Below are 16067 nucleotides of genomic sequence, written 5' to 3' on the forward strand. Positions count from 1 at the left end.
TAATTCATTAACCATAACGCCGGTGACATTGAAGTCCAGTCAATCGATAAAGTAGACAATAGCTACATGCAATGGATTTTCCGCGCGAAGTGACAAACATGTGGCGTTTCCCTCAGTACAAACAGACACTCCGTGCTCTGAAGTATCATTAAAGCACGAAGAAAGAAATTGGATTTTCTTATCTTTATCAGCATGGATAAATTGAACCTGGTGAACAATTTGTTCTGTAAGTGAAGAAGTGGCTCTACGTTTTACAGGAGTGATTAAAAAAAAAGCGGAACCCAAACCCTAAAAACAATAGGTCATATTTTAAAAAAATATGTAGCACCGCCACCAAGCATAATAACAACTGGAAAGCCAATTTCATAAGCTACTTTAAGATTGAAAAAATACTGAAATTAATCAATCCGTTCAAAGAGTATCACCATTTAAACGCAATGACCATAAAACCTCTTTCGTCCAAAAATGCGATTTCAAGAATCGTTGATTTCACAATTGTCTTCAAACGTCACCAGCCATAAAACCTCAGTTTAAAGTTAAAAATCTTCAATGAAGGCCTTTTGAAGGCCCGTCTTTTACAAAAAGTTGGATTTTATAAATCATATTGTTTGCCTAAGCAGGTTGTTAATAAAGACATTGTGTACTGCAGTTGTTGACAGTTGTAGACAAGTATTCTGAATCATTTTCTTTGTTGTTACAAACAATCAGAATACACGATAAACTGGGGGTTTTGGGGAGTTTTTTTGGGGACGAAACAGGTTTAAGGGTCATTGCGTTTAAATGATGATATTGTTTGAACGGATTGAGCAATTTTAGTATTTTTTTCTTCTAAAACTAGCTTATGAAATTGGTTTTCCAGTAGTTATCATGTTTGGTGCTACATATTTTTTTTTTAAATACGAAATATATTTTGGGGCTTTTGGTTCCGCTTTTTGTTTTCGACTCGCCCTGTATAACGCCAATGGTTCGAGTCCCCAATGGGGTATTAAGTTTTGTCAATGTTTGTGTAAATCACTCGCCAACATTTAAGCTTTAGGAGCGAACAATTTCTTAGCCTAAACCTTCATTTGTTTTCGATTATGAGCATCGAGGACACTTTCGATTTTTTTTTAAACCGATGGAGCCCGTTGATGTAATAAGGATATACAATGCTTCCAAACTGTACCTGCTTAAATGCTGGGCTAGATTTTTCCAGAGAAAGAGATTTCAATTCGTATATTAAAAAAAGAAAAAAAAATTGAATTAGTAAGGCCTATTGTCAATTATTTGCTTGATATTATTGCCATTGTGAACTGCCTAATTACATTGGGGGCAATTAGAGTATTCTGCAAGTACTAATTTACCCACTACCTTGTAAATTAAGTGTATTATTAAGAAAATGTCATCTCATTGTTATAAATTCGTTCAAATGAAATGTTGGGTAAAAACAAATCAATACTCTGATTAGAACCTCTTTTGTGTGAGCCAAATACTTTGGGTTTTAATGAAATGACAGAGGGTGCAATGTAGGTCTACTTTTAAGCTATATTGCTGGTTATTGATTTTGGCTCTTATAATTAACGACCATCGCTCGGACTATATTCAGCTCGAGTCTTGGTTTAGGTAGAACGTTCCTGAAGGCCACGTTATCATTACTGCATTTGCTCCATCATCGGGTGGTCATTATGTGAAGCACGGACCATTTTGGTCCGTGTGTGAAGCAAGGCTAGCAGGTTTCTTGCGTGATATTTTTCATCAGGTAAGCACGAAGTTATTATGTCTGTCTGTCTGATATGATTACATGCTCGGATGTGGAAGGTATAGATTCTATATTTATCTGCCAAAAAAATATATTTTCCGTAATTTCAGACAGAGACAGGGTTGGTTTGTGATTTTTTCATCATATTTGCACAGGTGCAGTTTCTCATCTGGTAGTAAGACAATGAGATTTTTGTTTGTTTTCGTGTGTACCTGAGTACGACAAAGCCCTCTACAATGGCAGTTTACCGAGTTTGAAATTTTCTTTTTTCGTCATATTTTGACATAACAAAAGGTAGATGTATGCGGTCTTGACCAATTTGTCACTCAATAAATCAAACCTGCACTTGTCGCCTTTTAACATAGAATAATACGTTTCAGTGGTGATTGCCACGTCACAATTATTAACTATGTTTTGGGGAGATTTTGACACTGATTTTAAATACGATGAACCTGCAGAAATGACTTTTTGGCGGGGGATCTTATAAGCGCTAAATAAAAATACATAATCGGTACTGTTAAGTCTCATTAAAAGTCAATCAGCCATGTTCTAGTCGGACACGTTTTCTTAAATCGGTGTTTAATTAAACCTGTCGGATCATATAATTTGAGTTTTTATGCCTTATATCAGAAATGTTAAATTAAAACAAAACCGTAACTGTATCGTGTATCAGCATTGGTTGGTCTTGAATAAAAACCGGTTAGGCCCTATGGCTGAGGGCTTAACCTCCTCTCTGAATGAAGAAACAAAAGACATGCATGCGTGCCTTTTCACCAAGATTAAGAAATAGTTTGCAACATCGACAGACGTTTTTAATGCAGGTAAAACAAAGGCACTTCCTCCATTATCGCTGATATGCATAGTGTTTACATTGGAATAGGCATAATGCATGCCACATCATTATTATGCACATTAGGCTCCGTGCATGATGACTGTTTTAACATTGGTTTGGAGCAGTTTTTGTTTTCAAATATACTCTGGTCTTTTGTTGAAAACAGGCCACTGAAGTCACGAACATGCCTAATTCGATGAACAGTAAGCTGGGACTTGTGATTGTAAGTACATGATCATCTTGTTCAGAACTTGCTTGTGTATTGGGCAGTTATTTCCTCCGCCAAGGAGGTTTTGTTTTCATCGGATTTTGTTGGTTGGTTGGTTGGTATAACTCAAAAAGTTATTGACAGATTTGCAAGCAATTTTGCTTAGGGGTGGGCTTTGGTACAAGTACAAATCGATTAGATTTTGGAAGCTATCCGGATCTGGGTTAGTCTGAGCATCACCGGCGGAGCCCAGTCTCCTGGGGCCATATTCATGAAACCTTACTAAGCCTAGTTGGGTACTAAAAAGGCATGTAGTTGCTTAATAAGCCTAATTGGTAACTAATTGGTGTTCATGAAACATTACTAGCGTTACTTATGTTCCAAGTTTCTCACTAAAGTTAGTGTTGATCCAGGGCAACTGTAAGTCACTGGTTAGCAACTATATCAGCGGCGGCGGAGCGGGTTTGAAACTGGGGGCATCACCAAAAAGGGGCACTTGCTCAGCATTTTTTTTTTTTTTGGCACATCCGTGCTGAAAGGTCGACACGTACTTTTCACCGGACACTTGGCCTCCGTAAAATAAGATAGTGGGTGTCTGTCTGTGTGTGTGTGTGTGGGGGGGGGGGGGGGGGGGGGGGGGGCTGGTACGATGTTCCAACATGGGGGCGCTAACTATGCATTATGTGCCCATTTTCAGGGCATAGTGTATGGGTTTGGGGGCTTGGTTTTCATATTCCTCGTTTAATATCAAAACTATCTATACCATTATTGGGAAATGGTTACTTATAAGAAATGAGTAAGATACTTTAAGGGCATTTTTTTTTTATCTCGAGGGGGCACTTTTATGCACAAGGGGGCACATTTATGGCCGCAAAAGGTGTTGGCAGAGAATAGCTGTCCATGCATCTTTCTTTTTCTTGTTAGTGTTTGCATCCTTATGCTTAGCACGAATAATGTTTTTAAATTCCTCTACTTGTTGTCTGCCATAAAGTTGTAGCCATGTCGGATAGCTTTATTAGCTTTATATGCAATTGCTGGAGAATTTGATGTTGATTCACTTACATGTAGAACACTATACCACAAAGATATATTATGCTAATCTACGCAAGTGCTGAACATGAAATAGCCTATTAAAAACACCTGTCACACTATTGTATCTGTTGTCATCACATTCCATACATGCCGACTCCACCCAAAAGCACCCAATTCCAGTTAGTCACGTATGCAACTAAATTTCCCTAGTATGTAACTAGTTAGCAAGGTTCTTAGTAAGGTTTTATGAATTACAACCCTAGTGACCGTTTTAGCCGATTTTCGGCTAACTTTTTGTTAAAAAAACGTGTTTAACAGAAATTTGGCAGAATGGATTTTTTTGGCAGATTTCTGGCAGAATTTTGCAAAAATGGTTATTTGACAGAAAAACATAGCAATTTTGAAACAAAATGCGTCAATCTTTTCAAACAAACCCTTGCAAAATAGGACAGGTTGCCTGGTTTAGGTGCTGAGGTTCACTGGAGCGAGACCGTCGTCGTGACGTAACTGCATGCATTTTGCTTGAAATTTACGCTATTTTATAACATTTTTATGTGACCATAGATTAGTTTATAATGTAATTTGAACCTTAATTAAGGCAATATTACAACATCTGCATGTGATTTTAAGTGTTAATAGTGTATTTCGAGTAATTCTGGGCAGTTTGGCAGATTTTTGATAAATCTGACAGATTTTTGAAGTGCATTTAGCAGAATTTGGCCATGATCGACCTTACGGTCACCCTGATTACAATTTAGTTGTCAACTTCATAGTTGACTACTAGGCATTTTAGTATCCTACTAAGGCCTAGTTGGCTGCTAGTTAGTAAGGTTTCATGAATATGGCCCCAGTATAGAGCCTACATGCACATGGTACAGTCTGACTACCACTTAAATTTCAATTATTATTTACAGGTGATGATTGTTGCTAGCAAAATACGTTGTGGAAACGGTAAGTCCAACAAAGATGATGAACCTAGCTGACATAATAATTGGTCCTCGTGTGTTTTTTCGGGGGGGGGGATGGCCCCCGTTGACCCCCCCCCCCCCCCATCCGCCCTTGTCGATGGCCGGTATTATGTTTGTATCAAGATAAGCAAATTAAAGTTCTGATTCACATTAGATTGTAGGCCTATATACAAATTCAACAGATTGACCGGAGGAAGTTGGTCTCGATATGCTATATTCCCTGGAGGAATATCTTCTGTTTCGCACAATATGTTGTGTTCTTCAATTACTGATGATCACATGGTTAAGGACATATAGGATCATTTGCATTTGTACAAAAAGTAACCTACCGAGTTATTATCAAAAGTTTACTTGGATTAAAGATTGTACTGGCACTAAACACCCCGTGGAATTATTCCGTCTGGCTTGCTGTCATTTAAAAGAAATCAAAAAATGTAGGTGATTTCATTCCATGGACAAAATCGTGTTTCGTGATCAAAAGGTTGTGCATGGTTTTTCGCTTTTTTCTAGAAAACTAATATCCACTCGGAACTGAAACTTCAACAGGTTAGGTTTTTCTTTGGATTTTAAGTGGTGTTATCGAACAAAATGCATGGACCGATTTTATTTTCCTTGAACTATAATGAGTAAATTGGCGATCAGAAACGAAGAACCAATCACGATCAACGTTGTTTTTCATTGAAATGCCAATAGTACGAAATTGATTAGCCTTGGTCAAGGCGCTAATAATTATTCATCCCGGCCGTAGCGCGGTAAACGATATCCTCGCTAGCGCTATGCATGCGGTGCATTAAAAATACAGCGCGAACAGCGACCTCACGCGGCCACCATTTCTATGCAAATCAGTTGGACCCAATCTAGCGCCTTGGTTCAATCGTCGGCAAAAGCTTATGTTTTTCTTTATTTTGCGCTGGATTTCTAGCGCACGACCCCGTATGCGAATACAGATAAGTGTAGGCGGGGCTAATATGTGGAGTGTCCAATCACACCTTGGTCAATCCGGACGTCATCAAATTATTTGCAGCTATTCGCCTTTTGCGGACGTGACAGGAACCACAGTTTTTGTGCATTGGTGCCGTGTGCAGAGACACACAACGTGTACGTGTATGGATTATGTACGGTGCCACGTTTCACTATGCAAGTTTCCACGCAACGATCGACCAATAAGAAAACGACATTTTAAGGTCAGCTAAGTCTATTAACATAATGAGCACCACCCCCAAAACCTCACATGGACGATTGAACCAAGGCGCTAGATTGGGTCCAACTGATTTGCATAGAAATGGTGGCCGCGTGAGGTCGCTGTTCGCGCTGTGTTTTTAATGCACCTCATGCATAGCGCGCGCTAGCGAGGATATCTTTTACCGCGCTACGGCCGGGATGAATAACAACTAGCGCCTTGACCAAGGCTAGAAATTGATATGATTATCTCTATGGACCCAGAGCGCAAACGATCTACCATCACGTGATGAAATGTTTTTTCCCCTACAAATTGCCGGAATAACTTGTGTATATTGTTGTTGTTTCGTTCAAAAAGCGATCAGTTGCTATGTGTGTGATTCTAACAACAACGACTGCAATCCCGGGACTGCAACAACATGCGGCAGTGGTCAGGTAATTAGTCAGATTTCCATTTGTATGTTTGTTTTGAATTCACTGTAAAATTATGTTTATCTATGTTTTTTTTTTAATCTGTCTGATAGTCTGTTAGTCTATGACGTCATCGTTCTCTGATTGTACACCTACAAAGTGGGTGGCGATCCTGGCGGGAAGGGATAGAGAACACGTCCCTTTCCCCAACTCGACCCGGACACTGAAAAGATTTGACCACAACGCTTAAAACCGTATAACGGGAAATCGTTTTGGTGAATAAACGCAAACTAACAAAGCAAATTACATACTAACAGATTAGAAACTGCTGAAATGCAGCGAAGATTAATATAAAAAAAGCTCTCTATCTATTATTCACTCCCAAAGTGTTAGTTATAATTTGGTTGGTTAAAAAGTTGGTTAAAATTTTAACCAACATTGTGTAAATGTTTCCGATTAGACCAATGTTTAATACATTTTACCCAACGTTGGGTAAAATTTGTTTATTTTTTTAACCAACTTTTTAACCAACTGTGTGGCTGTTCACCTGGTAATAAACGGTTGGTTTAAATAGTTAAACTTACCCATCGTTGGTTAAATTTTGTTAAATTTAATCAACGTTGGGTAAAATGAACAAATGAAACTAAAACATGAACAAATTTTCCCAACGTTTGGTAAAATGTACCCAACATTAGTTAAATTGGACACCGTTACACAATGTTGGTGATTTGGTGAAAATTTAACTAACCTTTTTCTTACCAAACAAATTTAACCAACGTTTTGAGAGTGTTGCTAATGTGAAAGGGCTTCCCTAAATCTCGGGTTTCGACCCGGGTCCAACACGGTAATCTTTAAAGGTGTGAAAAATGCGGATATTTCCCGCCTTTTGAAATTTTGGATATACCTGTCCACCGTAACTTAAAAAGAAATCGTTCCTCCTTCACGCGTATTTAACTCTACTTTACAGTAATAGGCACGGGTTTCACCCAAAAAGCTATACAAGGTAGTAAAAAGACAATGAATGGGCCCTATAAATCTTGAGAGATTTCAGTGTTCTGGTCTTTCTTTTCAAACCACAGATCTGCATGAATGAGGTCCGAGACGAAAATAGTTTATTCATCGTCAGAAAGGTGTGCAAGGAAATAGACGCTTGCCACACCCAAGAAAATCAAAACCCGTCTCAATGTCACCGCGGGGAAAATGTCAACTCGGTCTGTTACTACTGCTGCGACACTAACCTCTGTAACAGCGGTGACTACCTGGATGTCACAACGGTCGCCGCCTCAACGACACATGGCACGACACAGTCACTGCCAGACCCTACGACACTGCCCGTGACAACAGCACCACCAGACCCCACGACACTGCCCGTGACAACAGCACCACCAGACCCCACGAAACAAGCCATGACAGCAGCACCAATAGACCCCACTCCCAGCGCGCATTTTTCAGCCGTGGATCAGGATACTACTACTACACACGTGGCTCAATCTACTAGTACCGTGACTCCAAGTCAAGCGTCAAGCTGCAGTTCAGGTATTCGTAGACGGAAACAAAATGCAAAATAGTGCGAAAAAATCTATTCTTGTCAAAATTATTCGTTTTAAAGAATACTTTACACATTGTTTTGTAAGGAAGGTTACCTGATTTCTCACAAGAGGTTTGACAGATGTTGGCCTAGCCTAGGCCTATTGTCCATGCTATTTTTGAGTGTGTTTCTCTTTTCAATCCAGCAAACGTTGTTCACTTTGAATGAGGCAGCGTACTTGCAGGAGTGGATCTGTGTGCAAAAATAACCCCAATAAAAAGTCTCTTTGGAGAGGGTTGCATACTCCCAAAATAGAGAAAAACATAACTTGTTTGTGCTTGGTTAAAACAAACAAGTTTGAAATTTGTTATGCGAAAAACAAATCTAACTCACGGACAAAATTCTTTTTCCAGAGATAAAAAATGGGATGAATCATGGAATATAAACCTTGGTTCTCTTTATTTCAACGCATGCACTTTGAGAGAGCAGTAGCCAAATTATTTCATGTTTATTTGAATCGAAGATTTACATGAAGATTAACCAACTAGTTTGTACTTTTTTAAATCTATTTTTGTGATCAAGATTGGAGGTCCCAGAGCTCATACTTCGTCGTGACTGACTTACATCACACCATTCATTCGTCTGAGATGATCATTAAGACTCCAGCACGTAGTCGTCTCGCTTGCTCCTTGATGTGCATCCATCAAAGTGGTTGTGGCTTTTTTGCCTTCAATGGTGAGACGCTAGCCTGTTCACTTGGCGGAGGGATATATGAATCATCCAAAGTACAGGCCCAGGATGGTAGCACTGTGTTCCAGAGACTCTAATTATTAATTTATTAATTAATTACACAGACTTATATAGGCAGACTTAAGGCCGCGCGCCCGCGGTCGGGGAAAGGATGTTCCAGGGGATTGAAAGACCCACCCTAAATTTGACCTAGAAGGAGTTCTTTTAGCTGTCCAGTTTAATCTGAATAATCTTAATAGCCCTTTCAAACCTTAACTTTCGAAACAAAAAAAATTAAAAAGCGAGGACTTATTAACTGACAAATTTTTTCAGTCAATGCTGTGAACACACGTGTAGATTTCTAGCATGCAGTTGTCGAATTGATTTTAAGCTGAATTGATTGAGCTACGCGTATTACAAACTGACAAGAAAAATATAATTTGGTCACTGGTTTGGGGCTGTATATTAATTTTAATAATTAGATCCTTTTTCAGAATGCAACGAGACTTCTGGAGTGTTGATTGATGTTTCGGCGAATTGACATCCATTTATTAGAGTGTCAACATGCTGTAACTTTGCTAGTGTCACTCGTTCACCGCACACACTACTTATGCCGCCATGTTTGTTTCTTTGTTTGTTAGTGTTATATACCTCGCTTTGATTTTCAAGATGGCGTACCTCGATAAAGGTCCATTGACCCTTTCTTATGAATAAACATAATGTTCCCGTCGAAACTACTGAAGTGTTGTCCTCAATCACGTCCGAGTGTTATAGGTAAAAGGTACATGGCAGGGCGCCCTCATATTCTGGCAGGCAAGCTACAATGGAACGTTGACAGTCACTCGCGGTAACTTTTTACCAAATTAAGTCCAATGTGAACGCGGCACCAAAATTTACGCCAAATCGGTATTGAAGGCAAATGGAAACTGTACTGTGCTGTAATACTGCTCCTATTCTGCCGAGACATATACAAAATATATAACACACAACTCAAAGAAAATGATTGATGAGTGAGTATTTTAATTACCTTCACCTAAATTTAGAACAAAAGGAATTATGTACAAATATATATATAGTTATTGCCAATTTCATTCTTATGCAAGGTAAACAAATACAGGAAGGAACAGTGACCTACAATTTTAATGCGGCAGATAGGTGATTGGATTGTGCCTTTGATAATACAAGCGTTGCATTTGGCACACGTACTGTCGGAGCATGTCATGAGAAAGATATTTGGCTATATGGCCATCGCAGATTTGTCCTTTGAGAAAATAGAATAACAAGCAATGGCAGCCATTTTAAAATTTTGCAAAGTGCTTGTTATTCTACCTATGTTTTTTCAAAGGACAAATCTGCGATGGCCCTATAGCCAAATATCTTTATTTTGACATACCCTGACTGTGTGCCAAATGCCAAGCTTTTATCATCAAGTGCACAATTCCCCAACATATTTTTCCCCGCTATATTTGCGCAAACAAACAAGTAAATCGTTGTTGTCATTTCTTTATATGTCCATCATCATAACGAGGTGTTCCAGTGGAAGACGCTTAGTCCTAGAAGTCGTTGTAGCAGGTCTTTCGCCTGTATACAAATAAAGAATAAATACATAAATAAATAAATAAATAATCGATTTGGGGGCTTATTGACAGCAGAAACTGAATTGTGAAGGGATGCAACTACAACGTGGTCGAGCCGAAAGGTGCCTTGGCTAGGCTGTCGTCGTACGACAGGCCCATGTATAACGTTTCGTATGTCGAGAGCCCTCAGAATATCAACGACAATCAAAGGTTTGGTTCGAAAGTTAACCTCATGCAAAAGTGCCTGCTTAATTAATTGTTGGTGTGATATCTGCCGGCTTAGCTTTATAAATAATGCTTTCGCGTGTCTTTCGCCAACTCTTCAATCACTGCAAAAAGGGATGCACCGAGCCACAAGTCTCGAATCCATGAATTTCATTGCGCTACGCTAAACACCGATGAGCAAGATTGGTCACACTCACGCAACAAAGCTGTTGTAGTAACTCCTACTGCAGGATGACCAACTCGGCTCTGAACGGTGATCCGTTGCCTTGGCAGCCATCATATAACCAGAAGAAGAGCAGCCATTTCCATCGCTGTCATACCGCATGCCCAAACTGTGGTAAAATTAAGTAGAACGAAATGCTTTTCAGTCATTTCAAACGTATTGAGTAATACTTTGAGTAAATTGAATAATCAGTGAGGTCGACGGGGGAAATATAACAATTAATATCTCACACAGTCATGACGTCTTAATTTGAAGCCTTTTTTTTCAATCAATACAGAATTACTCCGTTAAGTTCTACTTGTGTAGTTATTTGTTGAGTTTTTGAAAATACTAGAAACTAGTGAATTCATGGCTTCTTTTTCAAACTAATACGAGTGCACTTAAATTCTTTCTACTTATTTCAGTAAGGTTGAATTCTTTAACCACCACAAGTTAAGTGAGTTCAAATCGTATTTTAATGCTTTTGTATCTATCAAGCATTTCTAGCTCGTCAACACATTTCAACATATCCTCACGCAACATGTTTCAATCTTCCGTATATGCGCGCGTCCCGTCCCTGCTTCAAGTCTTGGCTCAATAATTTGGTGCATTTTAGGGAAATGTTCCAATATAGGCCTACATGGTGTAAATACACCATTATCGTGTTGCGGCCATCTTGATTTTTCTTCCTATTCAAATACATAACCGTTTTGCCTTCCAGCGAGGCTGGAAGGCAAAATAGTCTGGTTCCTTTTTGCACAAAAAAAGAAAAAACAGTATCGTTCATGCAGTACTGTTATTTGATACAGGAAACAGGACTGAAAGGGTGGTAGCATGATAAAGGTCTACATGTATTACTAAATAATAGGAGAAACCATGGGACCGTGACAATCGTGAAATTAGGGAATGCGTTTGACTTGGAGGTCTTATGCCTATAGGAAAATGTCCTAAGGCGGTTTATGGTATTTGGAGAACACATTTCAAATTGTTCCCGACTTGCGTACCCCAGTTAAAAGTTTAAAATATCTTTGGGGGAAAAAAACACCAGAATAACACAAGAGACATGCAGTAACATTTGTGGCTTTGCATGGTGGAGATACTGATGAATGAAAGGTTATCGGAAACGCCATGGAGGAAGGAATTCTCAAACTAAGAAAATGGTTGTGAAAAGAATAGGCCTACCTCTGGTTCTTTTCAGAACCATGCAGATCTTATAGTCTGAGAAATTATTCTCACATGGCGTTTCCGCAAACCTTTAATTCACAACAGACATTAAAACGAAACTAAACAAAACAGAACAGGTAGATGAAGTGTCACGCCCGAAAGACGGCAATTGGGTAAAGATCTCTTTAATTAAACAAAAATAATTGGAGCTTGTTTCAAGAATCCAAAGTATAAATATGTTGCTTACTTGTGACCGATTTCATGGGCGACCGTGTCGGTAGCATCTAAAGTACGGACGTTCGAAATGGACGCTGAATGGGCATCGCCACAACGGGCGATATTTGCTCTTCCTAAGGTGCCGCCCGAATCCATGGACCATCTAAATGCGTGAAATAGAACAATGCTTCAATAAACAGACAGACACCCTGGCAAATTCATTACTTTTCCCAGAGTAATAATTTTTTTCCAAATTACTATTTCAAATTAAAGTTATTAAATATATATCTTCTGTGCTATTCACAGCGAATATATATTTTGCGTTGCTATTTGTTCATGCGTAGTAAATCGTCCCAAGTTTACTTATGGATTGATAATTTTTTAATTTCGAATATTTTGCGGCCCGACAATAATTAAGCTCTTGCTGGGGAGACTAGTCAAAATCAAACGGAGCCAGAAGCCAGTCAACATGTAAGGTAGATCAATTTGCGCCAAAGACACCCAAAATTCAAAGTCTTTTTCAGAGGGTTAAACGACGCAAGGAACAGAAAAACACTTTTTGTTATAAACTTGCTTGCAAGTTGAAATTCATGAGGAAACAAACATGAAGCCAAACAAAAGTGAGTATAGTCAAGAGATTCAGATACTCCTGGAAATAATACTTAAAATATCAAGGTGCACAGACCATACCAGCTTTGTCCAAATCAATATGGAGTATTGTTTTTCAAATGATCGGTTAAGCTCTGGACAAAAAAATATTATTGAGACGACTGTGTTCAAGTCGAGGAAAGTTACGTCAGTGCGTAGTCTGTGTAGGCCTACCAGCGAATGTAGAATAAACCTTTTTTTCGAATCATGAATTTTCTTAAAACGTTTGCTTTATCTATTTGTGTATGACTGTAAAAAAAAAAAACTGCCGCCGATATAACTCGACATTTGTCAGCTTTCACAATCAAGTAGAAGACGATGAATTGTACAACCTGCTAAACCACCGCCTGGGATGTAATTCAACCAACTCACCCGGTTAAGAAAGCAGCATTGTCCCAATGACGGCTGTCAGAAGAAGGAAAGGTGATTTATTTAAAAGAGATTTATCTGAATCGGGGCAGGTTTTTAGTCCAGTCTACAAAGAGATACAAAGTCTTTTGGTCTGGTTCCCTGACCTGACAATTTCCCCGACGCCCAGACAGTGGTGTAGCCATGTTTTTCAGTTGGGGGGGGGGGGGGGGGGGGGGCTGGAACATTTCATGGGGGGGCGTCATGTAGATTAATGATAATTTTTTTAGAAACTCAAAATCTCAGGGGGGGGGGGCGACTGGGGGGCGACAAGTTTCGTGATGAAAAAAAAATGCGGATTTCGAGGTATTTTCAAACATCCAGACAACAAAAATGTATTCAATAGCACTGAAAAGTGAAGAAACACAAGTACAAAAACCTTCAAATGCGCCGTTTTGATGTAAGCGCGAGTATACATATTAACATCTATATCCTGAAGAGCGCCTCCTAGTGTAGTGCGGTGTCCGCCCCCCCCCTTTCGATTGGATTTTGGTCATCTCCCCCCCCCCCCCCCCCCCCCCCCCCCCCCCTCGCCGGTACAGATTTACGCCACTGCCGATTGAAGCTTAAGACGTGACTCTTCCGTGTCTTCTGTTGTCTAGACCAGTGTTTAAAATTTGCACTTCTGTAGCAGCTCTGGGTTAGATCAGCCTTCATGCATAAGAGATACATGGGGTCGATTTCGATCAAATGATTTCCCTAGGCTTCAAACGGGTTACCGAAACTCACCGCAGGTCCAGCAAACACCGTCGAGGCAAGCACCAGGCAGAGACCGATTACCAACATCATCATGGCGTGATACGTCTTCGGATTCGAGATCAGAATGACGATCTCTGCAATCTATCAGACGATTTTATAGGCTTTGAGCAATGTTATAGCAGGTGATGAAATTAGCTTGACATCAAATTCATCTCTTTAACTGAAACACTTCCAAAAATAATTAGGCCTGTAAAAATCCATTAGTTCTGGTAAGTCTTTAAATTGGGTTAATGTACCAGCAGGAAATTACTACCTACTTTTACATTTAATCGAAAAACTTCACAATTGTTATTTTTCTATTTCATGTATAAGAAGTTTCAAACGTCATTTGAACTTGGCACTTAAACAGTTATTAGACCTTGAGGCCCAAGCACCAACACGACTTTCAAATATCTTTTTTATAGTATAATTCAAACTTTAAAGCTATAGTCCATCATTTGCAGCCATCCGAAAAGTAACTGGCGTAATTATTGTTGAAAAACATAGTTGGTTGAAAGATAGTAAGGGACTAAACTCCCTGTGAAACTATTCTTTCTGGCAAGCTGTCATTTTGAAGTAATCAACGAAAGAAGGCCTTTCCAACGGTGCGTCTTAAGACGCACCGTAGGAAAATTTAAATTAGTAGTTCGTGCGCAAGCATTGGCACGACGCACACGTGCACCCAGTTGCTATAATTCGTCGGATCAGTGCGCGACATCGCTTCAAAACATGATTCAGCAACTTTTGATTTGAAATTGAGATCCTAGAATGCTGTTTTCTCGGAAGTACAGCTGAAGCTGAGCTGAAACTTCATCAGGTTAGTTATTCAGTATCTTTCATTAGATTTTGAACACTTTTTTTGCTTCAAACGAACAAAATGCACAAATTACAAATGATGGACTATATCTTCCGTGTTGAATTTAAGATACTGAAAACATTTTGACACGTATTTGGACTAAAACATGAGTACAAGACTACCTTGAACGCAGAGGAATGACAAGTGTGAGTATGGGACCTGAAACTCTTAAGGTGAAATAGATTGAAATGTTGGACAAAATAATGAGTCTTCGGACCAATACTGAAATTTTACACAATCAGAAAATACAAATGACCCGAAAAGTGCCATTGCTTCGGGCACTTTTTCAAACTTTATCAGTCGAAGCATTAATAAGGCACGAGTGGGTTATGCTAGTAATCCTGCCAGTCCGAAAAATCCACTTAACTTTTAATTGTTTTTTTTTTATAACAGATTGACCTTGATTTTTAATTCTTCAATCATCTTCTGCATCAGCTACTACCCGCAATAAAAACAAAGCACTGTATGCTTTCGTATGTCAAATAACGTTTGTACATTAAGCCTTATCAGTAGATTAGAGATTAACAACAGCGTCATAAGTCTGTAAAGGTAATTAACTTTGGTGCTAACTTTTTTTTTTTTTTTTTATGTGACATCGCAATAAAGGCAGGCAATGAGAACACCACCATCTTTTCCTCCAAAAAAAAACATTGGTTAAAGTGGTCAGAAATTGCCTCAGATCGCACCACAGAGCATCTAGAATCCAAAAAAAAAATTTTGACCCACTTTTTGGGGGGACCAAATTTTTTTTGGGCCCCCCCCCCAAAAAAAATTGTGTTCTGGATCCGCCCTTAGGTTAATTTCTTCTGGATTTTGATTATTTTACAGAAGCTCATTACTTTTATTTTCTATTGGCAAATGGATTCATTCTGTCTGTTGGTCCACTTCTAGGACAAACTGTGTGACGAGCAAGGCAGTCAAAAAAAATCATTAATATTTCATCGAAAATAATGATACTGATTAATAATAAAAAACTTATTCAGCGCTGGCATCTAGTATACACATAATAGACTGGCAATTAGGTCACTAGTGCACGTCTATGTGCCCCGAGAGAATGTGTGAGTGACCAGAAGAGGGGGAAGCAACTGCACATCCGTGCGCGGGAAATGTAGAAAAAAATTTCAGGCACGTTTTGGCCTTCGTAAAATCAAAAAACAGGAGGGGGGCGGGGGCTGGCACCCATCTTCCAAATGGGGGCGCTCATATAGGGTCCTACACGGTCAAAACATTCACGATCAAACATTCTTTCCAAATTTCAACTTTCAAAATATCACCTTGGACTTAAGTTTTTTTTACTGAATTGAACTTGGAGCACGTCTCCTAGTAATTTTCCCTTGCCATGCAACTTCCATGCCTACATTGTGCGCTGGCCGGGTCGGGGTCGTTGTACACAACTGAATCTATGTAG

General features: G+C 39.2%; 1 protein-coding gene across 1 annotated transcript; it reads left to right on the forward strand.

The window, feature by feature from the left end:
- The first annotated feature begins 583 nt into the window (after window positions 1-583).
- LOC119740783 (threonine-rich protein-like) lies at window positions 584-9359 on the forward strand. Its single transcript, XM_038216204.1, has 6 exons — window positions 584-1738; window positions 2737-2793; window positions 4725-4761; window positions 6316-6392; window positions 7448-7904; window positions 8479-9359. Exons 2-6 carry the CDS (start codon window positions 2755-2757, stop codon window positions 8721-8723), a joined length of 855 nt encoding a protein of 284 aa, XP_038072132.1. The 5' UTR covers window positions 584-1738; window positions 2737-2754; the 3' UTR covers window positions 8724-9359.
- Window positions 9360-16067: the final 6708 nt, after the last annotated feature.

The sequence above is a fragment of the Patiria miniata genome, unplaced genomic scaffold (assembly GCF_015706575.1).
Source record: "Patiria miniata isolate m_02_andy unplaced genomic scaffold, ASM1570657v1 HiC_scaffold_5, whole genome shotgun sequence".
Lineage (NCBI taxonomy): Eukaryota > Metazoa > Echinodermata > Asteroidea > Valvatida > Asterinidae > Patiria > Patiria miniata.

What these genes read in the sequence shown, in the direction of transcription:
- LOC119740783 (XM_038216204.1), top strand. Translation starts at nt 2,755, where the DNA reads ATGCCTAATTCGATGAACAGTAAGCTGGGACTTGTGATT. An exon ending in GTAAGCTGGGACTTGTGATT is followed by an intron (nt 2,794 to 4,724) that starts GTAAGTACATGA and finishes TATTATTTACAG; the next exon opens with GTGATGATTGTTGCTAGCAA. An exon ending in CAAAATACGTTGTGGAAACG is followed by an intron (nt 4,762 to 6,315) that starts GTAAGTCCAACA and finishes TCGTTCAAAAAG; the next exon opens with CGATCAGTTGCTATGTGTGT.